Below are 16,196 nucleotides of genomic sequence, written 5' to 3'. Positions count from 1 at the left end.
AAAAAACTACAAATGCAATTTTTTTAAAATCATTTATTGGAACAAATTTATTTGTTAACAAAAATTAAAAAATTGTCAAGTGACAGCTAACTTTAGTGACGCCATTTTCCATTTACACCGCATAAAAAGCCGGGAATAGTTACAACGGTCGACATTCCGTTTAATTTATTGATATAATTAGTTTTATTTTTTTTATTGTGTTTTAGATATTTGATATTTTATAAAAACTTTCGATTATGTCGCGTTTAAGTGAATGATGAACATGCTTGATATCGCAACTTTCTTTTTAAGTTGGATAAATCAAAAACCTCCAATGGATTATAACAAGAACCGGCTATGAAGAAATGAAAACCCGTTTTTATGAAGCTGAGTGAGTACAATAAAGTTTTTTGCAGTAACAAATATTTCACTAATTTTTCGACGATAGTTATTACAAATAATAGGTATTTTTTATTTTATTTCATTTATACTTTTTACTTTTTACTTGTATACTATACCGGCTTGGCTTTTACAAGGCTGAAAATAATTTTTTAATTACTTACATAGAAAATTTGCAAATCAATCGTTGAAAATCGAAAAGGTAAATGAATAAATACATAATTAATTCAAGTAATGATTTTTATTGAAATATAAGGAATCTGTACCAGACAGAACTAAAATTACTGATGGATTTGGTACTACTGGGGTTCATATATATCACATATAATGTATATATATATATACCTCGCGTAGTCACTTGCGATATTTTTCGCTTCTGTTTTCAACTTTTTATCATATATATGTAATAATAATGAAATTATTTTTCATTAACTGTTTTGTATCTTCAATAAGTACAGAAAAAAATATCCAAGGTACGCGCACAGTCTATTTCAAAATCTAAATCTAAAAAAAAATTTTTTTTTCAGAATTATACAACATAATGTGATAGTTTCGTTTAACTACTTATCTTTTTTTTTTTTTTCATTTTATTTTTTATGTACAAAGTTTATAATAAAAAAAAAAATTAATTATCTTTTTTGCAACTACTCTCGATTTTATCTACCCTCACTTATAATTACAATAAGGAATATGAGAATTTCATTCATAACTTATTTACACTTTATATACAAAATCTATCATTTTTTTAAATGTACAATATTATAAATTATACATTAAAACAGTTGCTTGATTTTCTTTAATCGTTAATTATCTCTGTACAATCCACTGTTTTATAATTATTTACTTGACAATAGATGACAATTATTTACATTAGATTCTTATGTATATCTTTATGTATAATATATATTAATTAACTTTTTATTTATTACTTTTTACATGTAAATAATTGTCGTTACTTAATCATAACACGAGGAAAGAAGTTTTACAAAAAGAAAAAAAAAAATAATTAAATAAAATAAATGATAAATCTTCGATTCAATAAATTCTACTACGAATCTTAGAAAATTCAATAGTTTTAAAATTATAAATTGTAAAAATAAGTTTGTAATTAAATAAATTTTTCTCGTGTTAGATGACGTAGATTGATATTAATTTTCGAAGTTGATAATTTTAAAACTTGTCTAACAATTTACAAATTTCATCAATACAAATCATTTTTAGTAAAATTGTTAACAGTGAAATATTTTTATAAAATAAAACTTCTTTTTCATTAATGTCGGACTTTTTACACAATTTTACAAAATATTTTTCCATTGATACTTTCATCGACTTTCCATAGTCTGATAATAAAAAAAAAAAAAATCTAAGCTTTAGAAAAAAGTATTTAAAAAATAAATGCATTAGTAAATTATGATGAAAAAAGTGTAAAAATCATCAACTTCTGGTATTAGAGGTTAATAATTAAATTACAATATATATTGATAAATCTAAAACTTTGCAATAATAAATAAGCAGTATGCATAGTTGCTTTTTGTTTTGTTAGCATGTAAAATATTTATCTATAATCATCTATATCACGGATTCACTGGTTCTGCATGTGTTTATTAAACTTTTTATAAATAAAATAGCAATAATTATAAACATAATCATAGTAATAATAATAATAATAATAATAATAATAATAATAATAAAAATAATAATAATAATTTGAATATATACTTGATAACAATTTGGTTATTGTTTAAATTAAAACTTTGTTTAAGATTCGCTTAATAGTAAAAATTTTATAAAGACTTATACTCTGATCACAACGATCAATAAATCAGTTAAATTAATAACAATATAAAGAAATAAATAATTATTTTTATTACAATAATTATTAGTTTTATTTTTTTTAAGCTCCTACGCCGTTTGTCACTTTAACTACTGAACAAAACAAAACTGAATTGTACAATATAAAAATTGTTTAAAAATAAAAAAAGGAACAATTAATACGTTTTTATTACTTTAATTATCGCTCCTTTATCTCAAATTCTTCTAATTCAAAAAAACACTAACAAACTTTAATAAGTGAAGAAAATAAGTTGAATTATTTTTAAAAAATATACAAACGATAACTATTTTTCATTTAACATATTATTTAGACGGATACCGTTTAAATTTTAACAAAAAAAAAAAAAAAAAAGGCTCTATTGGTGAATTCGAATAAAATCAACGAATCCGACTCCTAATTTACGAATAAATCTATTAGCTGGTTATTTAATTAAAACCAATTGAATAGTTATCCTTCTTAACAGCCCAAATAATAATTAAAAAATTACATTAATAATTTACCCGTTTAAAGAAAATTGTATCAACTGTTAAAATAAAACTTAAAAATATTTATACAATAATAGTAACATTAATATTAATAGTAAATACAATTGATAATTTTATAAATTACAATCTATATTTACCAAATCACCCGCCTCTAGAGACTAACAAGCTTACATATATTTACAGTTCTGATTAAACCAGCTCTCCAATCGATTTCATTAATATCTGGCCACATATTTGTTACAATACTTTAATCAATTGACAAAATAAATAGTAATATTATTATTTTATCATAGCCGTCACTTTGTTCAATGATCAAGTATATCTGTGTGAAAATAATTTATATTTACAATAAGACTGTATCTTTAATTATATTTATTAATTATTTATTTTTTTTTTCTCAGTTAATAAATATCGCTTTTAGGATCTCGTTCACGAAAAAATCCTTTTTCAGTCTTGCATTCCCTGATAGTCACGGTTTTTAAATTAACCGTAACGTCAGTAATAAATACCTGATCAGCAACGGGGTTTCTCGCGTGCCAGTAATCAGTACCCGGACTACTCAATGGAATATACAAATCTGATTTTATTATGTCCGGTTGTTTCATACTCATAATATTGTTGTTATTATTATTATTATTTATATTACTTATATTATTGTTGTTGTTGTTGTTGTTGTTGTTGTTGTTGTTGTTGTTGTTGTTGTTGTTATTAATGTTATTATTACTAGTATTGATATTGTTGTTATTGTTACTATGATTATTATTATGATTACTGTTATTGTTATTATTATTAATATGACCATGATGACCGTTTACGACAGACGTTAACCTGTTGTTATTAGTATACGCATCTATGGGACTGGGCGATTTGTGTCCATTGGCACCGTTGGTGACCGCACTATTAGACTTATCTGTTTTCTCCAGAGGCCTTTTCTTGGGTTTGTGTTCAACTTGCTCCAGAGGAGTGTCTATTCTTGGTGATAGCGGGGCAGGTTGTGCCCGAGGTAGTGACGGAGGTGGACCATGAGGTACATCAGCCTCTGGTCGCTTTTTGTCCTGCACTGCTGGTGCTGGAGTCGTTGGTACTGCCGGTAGAGGTTCTTCTGGTGTCGACTTTACACTCGAAGACGAGGGTCTTCTACCATTTAATTTGTGATTCTATAAAATTCATTAATTATTGTTAGATTGTATGAGCTACATTTTTTACATCAATCATGGGTGATTCTTTAGAAAGATGATTTTGGAAATTTTTGCTGGACTGATAAATAAATTATAGTTTTGCCGTTTTAACAGCTGAAGGTTTCAACTTACAAGTATTAAATTATTTACATAAGATTCTATTAATAAGATTCATAAGATTCATAATGACGATAAAAGATTCTGTTACACAAATAGATAAATAGATAGATAAAGTTCAAGATAATCAGCATACTACAAATTAACTTGATTCGTGAGAAGAAATTTTGAACCGAAATCACAATTTAAAAGACTTTAACTATAAAAATAAAAAATAACATTCCAAAACCATTTCAATAAAGGTCCCCTAGAAAACTAGCAAAAAATAAAAAAGCTCACGTGATAAGGTGCTGAATTAGATTTGATAGGAAGTAGCCTTGGTATTTTATTAGCCGGTGGTGGTGGACTGCCGCCTCCGCTGCTTGGACTGGTGGTGATGGTGACGCCGATTTTACCTGATTCCTTACTCAATACCTCGGCTTTCCTCTTGGTACCAGCGGGCTCTCTTCTGGGCAACAATGGAATGTCAACGCTGCTGTTAGAGCTGTCAGAGTCGACGCCAAAGGAAGTAGCTGCTCCGGCTGCTGGCAGCAACTTTGGTGGTGATGGAGACTCATGACCATCAAGTGAACTAGGTAATGTGTCATCATCAGCAGTAGCAGCAGCAGCAGCGGTTGTTACTGAATTTAAACGACTTGGTGCCGCTGATACTGCCGAAGTACTACCAGTTTCATCTTGACTATCCTCGCCGGCTCTTTCGTCACCACCAGGCTCCTCTTCGACCACCAAACTAGCCAAAACCTGCTCCTGTTGATGTAAAGTAGTCACGTTGGTACTTGTTTCTTTTTCATCTATCTCATCATCCAACAAAGAGCAGTATCTTACGTTGTATCTTGTGTCACGCCGTCTGGGTCTTCTTGTAACAACGTCGCCGCCTCGTTGACTCTCTTCATAAAGCTCTATCAGCCTTACATCCAATATATTCTCTTCTGGCTCCCATGTATTGTATTTCTTGCTCCAACCCTTCCATTTAACAAAGTACTCGATTTTCCCCTGCAATCATAACAATTCATTTTTCACTAAATAGTATCTAATTATTTATTGTTCTCATTTATTTTTATACATTCATCCATGCATTGATAAAAAAATTAACTTTATTCAAGAGAAGAAAACGTGAACCAAGAATATTATTTTTATCATCTTAAATCAAGTAAAAAAAGTTGTTTTTAGTTTAAGTAAATTTTAGTTGATTCAAGATTTTTTTTCTCTTGCTTCAAGTTAATTTTTTTTTTCTGTGTAGTTTCTTTTTGGTTCAAATAAATTTTATAATTTTATAATCAAACTCTTAAAAATAATCTTCATTAAAGATTTTTTCTCTTGCTTCAAACGAATTTTTCTCATAAAATTCTCTCAAAGTAAAAGATTTTTTTTTAGCTCAAGAAAATTATATTTTAACCAAGATAATTTTTTCTTTCTGAGTCCATACATCCATACATTTATAACAATCAAGTGATTTAAAAAAAAAAAAAAAAAAAAAAAAAAAAATGAGAAGAAACAACATCGCGTCACGCAATAAATCGTGTGATGTAACTGGCCCAGACATTTTTTCTGCCATTCGTGTATCAAGTTATGGAACGAAGCTAAATAAAATATAAAAGATAATAAAAAGATAAAAAAAACGAGCGTCCCCGTTAGCATTTAACGAGTCAAGTAGTAAATTCTCGAGAGCAATATCCGAAAAAGAGGGGAATATACTCGTACTCGAGGAGGTATTCTCGTAGCTCCTCCTGATAACTCGCTGGTGGGAGTTATAAAATGATAAACCTACAGATAAAAAACACATACAAGCAACACACATTCTGTCCGCTACTGCCATCTAATGTTAACAGTAATAATTATTCTCACCCGCTTTTCTCTCTTCTTAGTGATCCGTTCAGCAGCGTAAACTCTATCTCCTAAATCCATTTTTATGACTTCTTGTTTAATTATATTAATTAAATATAATTAAACAATATATAATATATATTATATATAATATAATTTAGAACTGTTATTAGTACCAAGTCAACTGGATTGTTTTTATGAAAATTTTACTGCCAAAAAATTAATTTAACTCACAAACGTCACATTGATGTAGCACTGCATATCCAATTATTGAATCCACACATTGATGTATTTAACCACTGGCTAGTGAAACACCATATGCTTATGTAGACACACAACTGAAGATACACATACACACGCGTAATCCAAGTAAGTGTACGTTTCACTGATTGTCAACGTAAAAACAAACACAGTAAACAGTGGTGTTATTAATAGACTTGTAATTTAAAATTTCACCCTCTAAAATAGTAACTTTTTAGAATTATTAACAGCAATAATTATGATGATAAATTAATTGAATTAAATAAAATTTTAACACGTGCGGCTCTTGTCTTGCGATAGTATTAAAACATTATTTGAATGTTTTTTGCACTGGCCTCAGGTCGTGCCGCACCACCGGGGCCAATGATTAGAGAGAGCGGCTATTTCACCAGCGCGACGACTGCGTCGTCGTCGTCGTAACGGTTTATGTTTTCAGGACGGTCTGTAATTGTTGTAGTTGTTGCAGTACCAGAAATAGTATTTCTTCCAATAGTAGTAGTAGTATTTTCAATTGCAATAACAATACGGCCAGTGAAACCGGCAAGTACAACCAGAACCGTACACGCACGTCCCATCGGGACGTTTATTTAACGCAGCAATGCCGCGCGTTATCCAATATCCAATCCGCGTGTCTCACGCTTTAGTTTTAGCACTACACTTTAATTTAAAACTGGTAAGTAGTGCAAGTCTAGTGTTGTTCTCCAGCTTTTTGAACTTTCACATGGATCTTTGTACCTGAAAAATTTTACTGTTATTAATATGTCTATTATTATTATTATTAATATTAATAATACTATTATTAATGTTTATAATACTGAAAGTACTCTTTATTTTATTAAAAAATTTTTTTTATCAAAAACTCACTCTTAAAATTCAAAAAAAATTTTTTTTTTTTAATAATTTATTTGTTAAAAAAAATTTCAGGTGAGAATTTTTTATAAACATAAAATGACATCGAACTCAACAGACACTTGACGATTCTTGAATTTAATTCAACAAATAAATTATTTAAAAAAAAAAAAATATGCATAGTTTTTTTACAATTTATACAAGTAGAATTTTTATGACACTGAAGTTAGCAGACGTCTAAAAATTTTTGATTTTTTTTTTATTAATTAAATTAAAACTAAAAAAATATTTCTAAAAAATTGCACTTGTAGTTTTTCAAGTTTTTTAAATGTGACATTTTTTTTTTTTTAAATTGTTTAATAGAAATTAATTCAATAAAAAATTTTAAAATGTCGGCTAACTTCATTTTCATGAATTTTTTTTATCAAAAATGTATTTGTCAAAAAAATGATAAATTGTACCTAAATATAATTAACACAACATAAAAATAAACCCACTTAAATCCTCTTTGCTGTTTTCAGTATCAATAAAAAATAATTTAAATTATTATTACTATAATATAAATATTTGGTATAGTATGTACAGTATAAAGTGCCGAACAAGTAACACCCGATGGTAAATAGTATTGATGTGTATGTTTTTAGCCGTTAAAGTGTCGCCCTCTGCCGGGAAATCAGTCTAGTATAGTGACGTCAGAGTAACAGCTTCTCCTTGTCTCGTAAACACCAAACATGGCCGCGGATAAATACACTGGTAAGTACCTCAAAAGAGTTAAATTAATAAAAAATTAACTAAAAACAACGGAATAATCAACAACACTTTTAGGTTATCGTTCGGAGGCTCTACAACCAACGTTAAATCATCAGAATGTCTCTCAATAAGTAACCACCGAGCGATAATACTTTTACGTCTAGTTAATACTCCGGTTCACGGCGGACTGGTCTCGAATTCTACCAAACTCCCCTCGGAAACTCGTCGTAGACTCGCCCGACCCGGTTGCGTGGGGATATTATGTTCAAGGGACTGGGATACGCTTGGGGGGCTAGACAAAGACCGACGCTGAGCTCCAGAGAGGGGCAAGTCGCGTTACAAAGCCGTGCGAAGCGAGGTGAAACGAGGGACGAGGATGTCAGTAATGGCAATGGTAATGGTGTACAGTATAGTACAGTACAGTGTATAATATATATTATATGTATAGTATTTGTAGTAGTGGTGAAGGAAGATGACACCCGATATAGCTGGCGTGTGTTAAAGCGAGACAAAAGTCGGGTCTACCGGCTGGCCAAGTCCCCTTGTGTGTGAGAGCAAGCTGATGTTGCGAGGTTGCCAAGTTCCAGTCAATAGTCCCACCAAATGTCACCAGTCTACTCGTAAGTCGCTGCGATATTCATATTCATATTATCCATCTATAATCTATTGTAATATACATATAATATAGCACACACATACGTTGGTTGACACACGGTTAACTTTGAATACACACGTATGTATGGTAATTTATTTATTTTTTTTTATTTACATTTTTTCTAATTTAAATAATGAAATTTTGGAGTGGTATGCTCACGTTTTAGTCCGGAATGAAATCCGTGATCACAAGGTATCCTGATACTTGTGTATAGTTTTAGTTTCCCAACAACGGATCGATCGATCGTCAACATCCATGTGTGTAACACGCACGGAATATTATGTGATGCGCGTGTACGCACGCATACACATACGAATCCAACGCTGTATTACGGGTAGAATCGCTTAAGCTGGCAACGCTGTGTATCCTCAACCGTGAGTCTGCAGTCTTCTGTCACACTCACTCACACTTTCAGAGATACTCACACTCTTTAAAATCCAACATTAGTGTGTAACCAAGCACAGGCACAGAAGAACTCTATTGAGTACACTGCTCACGTACAGATATAATATATAGATATACACAGATGTAGATGTAGATGTAGATATACTGTACAGATACAGAGAAACTGTGGTAACCTCCACGATAAACACTACACTGCACTGCGACGAGGCCGTAATACACCACACGGTTACTTTCGTGTAACAGTAAAAACTTTACTGATTCTGATTATAATTATAACTATAACTATAATAGTAATAGTAACAGTGAGGTGAGACGGTACCGCGTTAAGGTAGACCGCTCAATCAGGTCGTATGTGACATGACACTTGTACGCATATCACATCAACTCCTCAGTTTCTCTCACTCTCACTCACTCGCTAAATATATACTTGTGTATGTACTCACTGAGCAAGAGCAAATCCCAAGAGTCTGCGCGAGCGGATAACTGCGCGCGCGACTGTAACGATAAATCCCTTAGCACTTTGCGTACAACTTGCTAAAATACGAAGCGAACAGCACAAGTACGTGTAACCTCGACGGGACCCGAAACGAGAGTGTCCTCAGTTTCGAGCAACGTCCCGCTCTTCGTCATAAATCTACTTTTGTAAAAACCGGCTAGAAGCGATTTTATTGGCTGTCGGGGCGCCGCGTCCCGCCAATTTACCCCTTCTTCAAGGGAACCGGCCAATGACAGAAGAGCGACAACCCACGTCGACGGCTGAGAGTAGGCGTTCACGTGTGCTACTCTAAGTTTTCTTCCCCATTCTCCCTTCAACGACCTCGACGTCCTCGACATAAACCCTTAGAATTCATTCCCGCTCTCTTCTCTCTTCACTCCACTTCACTTCACTTATATATTTGTGCCAGTATAGGTATATTTGGCTCGATGTGCAGCACATTATATACAGTGAAGTAGTGTGTAGTACATACTGCTCACACACCTTGCAAATATATGTGAGTACATAACGAGCACGAACCCGAATAACAACGGAATTGTGTGCTACAGGTCTGGTCTCGTGTTCTGGCGCAACGTTTTAACGTATGTCGTAGCGGCTCGAGGGTTCTGTCGGCCTCGGGCGCTCTCTGCGGGAGGGGAACTTGTATAACATATATATATCTATGTATATAAAATATATATATATATATATATATATATATATATATATATATATATATATATATATATATATACAAAGATAGTTGAGTTAATAAGAGTAAAAGAGAAGGACACGATCGAGAGAATGAGAGAAGGGAGCCTTTCCCCTCTTCCGACTGTCGGTATTGAAATATCCTGGCCCCGGAGCTTCGTGCGACGATGCCGCTTCTTTACAACTGAACACTACGCAGTTCATTTCGTCTCCGTTGCGCTTGCTTTCCCCCAATACCCCGAGAACGATACGACTACGGCTCTCATATCAGGTCTACTCTCTCGTCGTATTTTTCTCGTTCTTTTTATTTCTTCACCTCTCCCAAGAGTGTTGGGGTTTGCGTCTCTTCTCTACTCTCCATGAAAGGCTTCTACCTACTGCTATATAAGTACTGTATATACTCTACGTATAAAGGTATATAGACACAGATATGTATGTGTAAATGTGAAACATGAGGATATTTGTTTGAGTCCTTCGGATTCTGGGTGTGCAGCCCCTCTACTCTTCCTTCTAGTATCTCATCCCGCCTGTTTTTCTTCTGATCTCTTGTACCTCCTACTCTTTTCTTCGATACCTTTCGGCAAATTGTCGCTGAAGTATTCTTCTTTGCCTTCTCGATGGACAATCAATCGTATCTTCTCAAAATTAAACCCAAAGTCCTCTTGCTTGTTTAGATTTATGGCGTTTGTGCTTAGATTTTTGAGCTTTGGCCATTTTTTAATTGAAAAATATCCCACGTTTTGATTATTATTTGATAAATCTATACATTAGAATGATATTTGTAAGCAACTTTGGTTTGATGATGTAAATTTTTCAGAGTATGTCTCTTATTCTTTAAGTCAGTTGTTAAAAAAAAAAAAAAACGATTGCTTGACCTCAAGGACCACATCACGAATCACGTACCGTGAAATAATCACGAGTCAATAATCGGCCTTCGGATCCATGTATATTGTCTGCACGTTTTTGCTGTTTCTTAAAGTATTTTCTTTGAACCAAAACTATACTGATAAAAAAAATTAACTCGGAGATTAGAGATGATAAAATTTGGATCAAGAAAATTGTTTTTAAGGTAATCAAACTCTTTATAATGATTCTTTCAGTTCAAGAATTCTTTTCTTTAATCACCAAGTGCATTTTTTTATCAGTAAACTCTTCGTTTTTCGATGCTTGATGTCAGCGTAAAACAATGAGAATTCCTTTTATTTGTTTTATAAAAATACTGATGAGCATTATCGTGTTTTTTTTTTTATTTATATTATCTTGAATTCCAATGCCTTTTTCGTTTACAATAATTACAATATATGCATTTCCACAATGGTTAACCATCTTGGTATTGATAATATACATATGTTTGCATAGCTGTGAAAGAATAAGTACGTGCAAAACATCATAAATAACAATCCATAATTATCTAGACAAATTAAATACTACCAGTAATAAAAAATTGACGTCTGTACATTCGAATGCTCGAGTGAATAGTGTCGATGACGTTCTTAAAATAGCTCTGCAAATTGCCGAACATCCGAATCGTCACGCAACAATAAACGCTTTATATTTACAAGACCTTTATACTTACTGAGTTGTCTGTACAGTAGTGAGTTGTCTGCAGAGAATTTTATCCGCGGTGAAGATGATAATTTATCGTAATGTATAGATCGATGATCATCATGGACTAGTTTTAATTTAGGAACATCAACGTAGTCTTGAAATAGCTTCGAAATTTTCCGAAAAGTTCTAGCAGATGAGATAACGTTGATGAAAGGTCAATTGAGTTCGAGGGTCGATGGATTAATATCTCAGTCGCGATTTATATCGATGCGTAGCGTCCATCGTAAGATTTACAGGGCGTGGCTCTTTTTGCACGCTTATATGCATACAATCTTTGTTGCTAATACTTATTACACACTTGATTTTAATAATAGATTAGATTTAAAAGCTGTAAGTCGTAATATTAATCGTAATATACAATCAGTTGTTTTCCTTGTTCTCGTTTGACCGATTCGTCATAAGTCGTAACTTTCATCCTGAAAAAATAACGCGATTGTCGGTTCGAAATCATCTCGCTTGATAAATACCGAGAGAAGAATACAGTATGATGATCATAAGTACAGTATATTACATTATAAGCTAACATGTATTTTACAAGTGTATTATTTTTATGTATGCGTGGTATGAAAGTGAACAGAATGATGAAAAAGGGACGGGTGCGCGCGCAGTTTATACCGCGCCAGTATTTGAACATAATGATACTTTCTTGGCAAAAACGGGCTTTTTATAACTCAGAAACTACTTGAGATATCGATATAATTTTTTTTGTAAATTGTTGTAAACCATTTGTCATGCTTAACTTTAAAATTTCAGATTTTTATCTTCAGTAGTTTTCGAGATAATTAAAATTTTAAGTTAGTAGTTTTTCGCTCTTTTCCGAGATAGTTTCGACGCTTCGAGACGGAATTTTTCGATTATCTCGACAGCTATGAAATGTAATGGCTGCAATTGATAATTTAGTAATACACTGCTTGTAGAAATTATTTTTATATTGTTTTTTTTTTTTTTTTTTTTTTGGTTAATTGATAGGTTTGTGAATAATTTAATGGGCGTTAAGAAATTTATTTAGTGAGAGATTCATTTTATATTCGATTTACATTCATTTTTTATGATATTAAAAAATTATTGAGTTTAACCGAGTATAAACTTTAATCCGACCCCAGTCTACTTTTATTTATACATTATTGATTCATGTCAATATCAATTTTTCTGAAAGGTCATGTTAATTCTTTATCTATTTTTTAATCACATCTGCAGGGCGAAATTATTTATATTTTTGTATTTTTTTTTTCCTTATTGGTCATTGTTGAAATTTTAATTTGTTTCAATTAGTATACAATAGGGTAGCGCTAAAATTTATTGTTATTTTTTGAGTGTCCTGTGAAAATATGTTATTTACATCACCTAATGTATAACAACGTCAAAAAATTAAAATATGTAATTCTTTTTTTCCCCTCCGGGTGTAAAGCGTCAACTTTAGCCCCGCTGCGCTAAACAAAGTTTCCGCTTTACACCTTCGTCAGGGAAAAAAATAGTATACACTCCTCGGGAAGTAAATAAGAAAGCCTCAGATCACATGTTTGTTGACCTCGGCTTCGCCTCGGCCAACAATTACATGTGATCTGAGACATTTCTTACTTTACTTCCCTCGGTGTGTAATATACTATTTTTACAATAGTAAATCCTAATGATTTATGACACGTATTCTTAGTGTAGTATAAAAATTACGGTGGCGTACAAATTAATACAATAAGCTTGACCCTGATTAAGGTCCGTTTAGCCTACGATAACCATTGTACATTATACCCAGATTACCTTAAAAGATTTTTCGGCAAATCTAATGGTCATGGTTACCAGTGCGATAATATCAAATGAAAATAAGCCAAGAATTCTTACTTTTAAATGACATTTTATGGTATAAGACTTTCGGACAAAATATCACAATACAAAGCAAAAAATAATTTCTACTAGAAGGGATTTTGTCAAAAAAGAATCATTAGGAGTTTCGTTCTTTTAAAGTGTTAATTTAAAAAATAATTGTAGAAACTCTTGGGTGGAAGTAATGGATACTTATGATAAAATTGAAAAAAAAAAAAAAAAAAAAAATACTACAAGATAATTTTTATGCATTACATTTTATTAGTTTGAAACGTTTAAGTTTTTGTTTTGTAAAAGATAAAAATGCTACCAGTGTAGTATAGAATTAGAATTTTTTTTTGATAAAAAATGATTTAAGTATACGAGAGTCACATGCTAGAAAGGTATTAGTATTATTGAACACAAAAAACCACACCCGAATGCTTGATGGGCAATCGTAAAATTAAAATTGGCAATCTCACTTTTAGCGTCAGAGTTTAAGCCCATAATTTTAAACAGCTGGTATTTTACGAATAAAGTTTTAAAGTTTTTGTTTAAAACACGAGTCGGTTGAGCAAATCGTCGAGTAACATTATAGGTTTGATGATTACAATGTTTTACACAAATACCACACTTAAAAATTATAAGTAAATATTTTCTAAGATGTTGGTGAAGATAAATAATAAACAAAACTTTTCAGCAATGTCGGAAATCATCCTAAGTAAATAACATCGACGACAGCTTTCTTTGTTTAATGAACCCCCACCGTTTGCTGTAACCAGAATGGATGGATTTTACACGTGTATTTTGTGTCGGACCGACGATCTTTCTGTCTGAATAGATTTTTGTATAATTGCTGTCCTTGCAAGGGGACAAAAGATTTTCATTTTTGAGACTCGGAAATTTCCTTGCGTTATAAAATTCTTGAGTAAATCATTTAGTTAAAATTTTTTGAATCATCCAACCCGGAAAATGGACAAAGAACATCATCGAGTAGAAAGTTTTATTGTATAAAAAATGACCATGTTTAAAAGTTCATTTTATTTGGTTGAAAACTATAAGCATAACAACAATAAAATTTGAGATGTAGAGACTCAGAAACATAAAATCGGATAATATAAATATTAAAACGTTGAGATGTATTATTTACTTTTTGTAATACGCTGAACTTGAGAAAAAAGAGAATTAAAATTCTTGTTTTTTTTTTGTTTGTGGTAGTATTTAACAAACGGGCGATTATAGCCAAAAAGATTTTAGAGTATAAAATTTTATCTCTCGAACTCGATCGCTGGTCAGGCGCAAACTCGTAAGTTCGAACCTCAGTGGGTGCTGTAAGAATTTTTCACTGTTAAATTTCAGGTCATTTGGTTTCGACAACCTCTTACCGATTCGTTAACGCAACTTAGTGACTAAAACGAATCAATCAAGTTGAAAAATATAGAAGAAGTGAAAATGGATAGAAGTACAAATTAACTTAACTCCGAAAAAAAATTCTTGTATCAAAAAAATTGTTTTAACGAGATTTATCGTCTTGAATCAATAGAAAAATTCTTTAACGAAATTTTCTTCGAGTTAATTTTTTTTTTTTTTTCAATGTGAATGGAATTAAAATCGCCGATTTTCGAAATATTTTTTTTTTTTATACACACCGTAAATAACTGTTTTAGATTATTATCTATTCGAATATCTAATTTCTGGCAGACTTGTGTTTGCCAAAAATTGTCTGATTTCTTTGTTGTCTGTTTGAAGGTGACATTAAACACCTGCTAAATGTATAGTAGTTAATTCATACCATTTATATACTGTTATTCACATTAATATCTTTGTTTTAATTGTATGTTTAACAGCTTTTATGACATTTATATGTTTTACAATCTTAAATTAATGTTTTGTGAAATCGTTAAAATCGACCCAATTTAACAATAACGCGTTGTAATTTTTTAGGAAGTCCCTTAGTAATTGTAATACGGGATTCACAATATGTGGGATTAAATTCATAACGATATCAATATTATTAAGTAAATGTTGATCAACTCAATACTGATTAGATTTTAAGCTACTAATATACGATTTTCTTTATGTTTTTATATGTTGATACACTTTTATCTATTACCGTTTTATCTAACTTTGTTGTAGGTACTTCATCATCCTTTTTCTTTTTTCAAATAAAATCAAATATTTGTAACGTGAGTATACTTAAAAATACTCAGACTTTCAGGAGATATTCGATGATAATTACTATGTACGGTAAAACGCTAATATAAAAATTGACTTGATTTTTTTGCTGTAAATTCTGAATTTAATCTTTATATATTTTTTCTTTTACTTAGTCTATAAGCTACTTGATTTTGGTACAGATTAATTCAATTTATTCAAACGATATCGTCATCATAAGAAAATTTCGTTTAGACCCAGACATACTATGCTCACAACTCCGTATACTATAATAATGTAATAAACGACTCTATGATACGGTATCAACAACAGTGATGCAATATTGTTTCTTAAAAATGGATGCGTAATTTTTATTTACCTAGAAAAAAATATACATTATCTATTTACGGAAGATTATTATTTAATATGATCAAATTGGTATTCAATTTAATTATATAGTAAATATATGATTCTATGGAGTCAGGCATGTATGTTTATATTTCATTATTTTACACTATTACACATGACTATTCTCCTACTGCATTAACGTCATAGTTATATCTAGCTTTAAACAATTATCGAATGTTTTTACGACTCTCCGATTTCGTGTAACGGCTTTTAAAATAATTCGGTAATAAATTTTTTAATTTTAAAACGAACATAGACCATCAATTATCAACGTTTAGATTCGATAAAAAACTTGGAATTACCGTCC

At 31.2% G+C, this 16,196-nt stretch overlaps 2 protein-coding genes across 10 annotated transcripts in view; one reads left to right on the top strand and one right to left on the bottom strand.

The window, feature by feature from the left end:
• Nucleotides 1-600: 600 nt before the first annotated feature.
• Nucleotides 601-9,317, bottom strand: LOC141538479 (polycomb group protein Pc). Of its 6 annotated transcripts, XM_074259964.1 has the most exons (5): nt 7,388-7,523; nt 5,838-6,812; nt 4,818-4,985; nt 4,272-4,739; nt 601-3,854 (listed from the first exon to the last, which is right to left on the bottom strand). In XM_074259964.1, exons 2-5 carry the CDS (start codon nt 5,895-5,897, stop codon nt 3,099-3,101), a joined length of 1,452 nt encoding a protein of 483 aa, XP_074116065.1. In that variant the 5' UTR covers nt 5,898-6,812; nt 7,388-7,523; the 3' UTR covers nt 601-3,098. The 6 variants fall into 6 exon arrangements, with proteins under 6 accessions (XP_074116065.1, XP_074116062.1, XP_074116063.1 ...); XM_074259961.1 differs by lacking the exon at nt 7,388-7,523 and adding an exon at nt 8,491-9,317 and having other exon boundaries at nt 4,272-4,985; XM_074259962.1 differs by having other exon boundaries at nt 4,272-4,985; nt 7,510-7,638.
• LOC141538480 (ras-related protein Rab-37) overlaps nt 7,929-16,196 on the top strand; it is a 79,777-nt gene continuing 71,509 nt past the window's right edge. For 2 of the 4 annotated variants that reach the window (XM_074259970.1, XM_074259967.1), the window contains exons 1-2: nt 7,929-8,070; nt 8,134-8,296. The gene's annotated coding sequence lies outside the window, so the exon portion shown is untranslated. Of the gene's footprint in view, nt 8,071-8,124; nt 8,297-16,196 lie in introns of all 4 variants that reach the window. The other 2 variants (XM_074259969.1, XM_074259968.1) reach the window with 2 other exon arrangements.

The sequence above is a fragment of the Cotesia typhae genome, unplaced genomic scaffold (assembly GCF_013202065.1).
Source record: "Cotesia typhae breed Kobodo isofemale line unplaced genomic scaffold, CoteBio_Ctyphae contig_22, whole genome shotgun sequence".
NCBI classification, from domain to species: domain Eukaryota; kingdom Metazoa; phylum Arthropoda; class Insecta; order Hymenoptera; family Braconidae; genus Cotesia; species Cotesia typhae.
The sequence above is the reverse complement of the archived record's forward strand: the minus strand, read 5'-3'. Positions and strand labels throughout refer to the sequence as shown.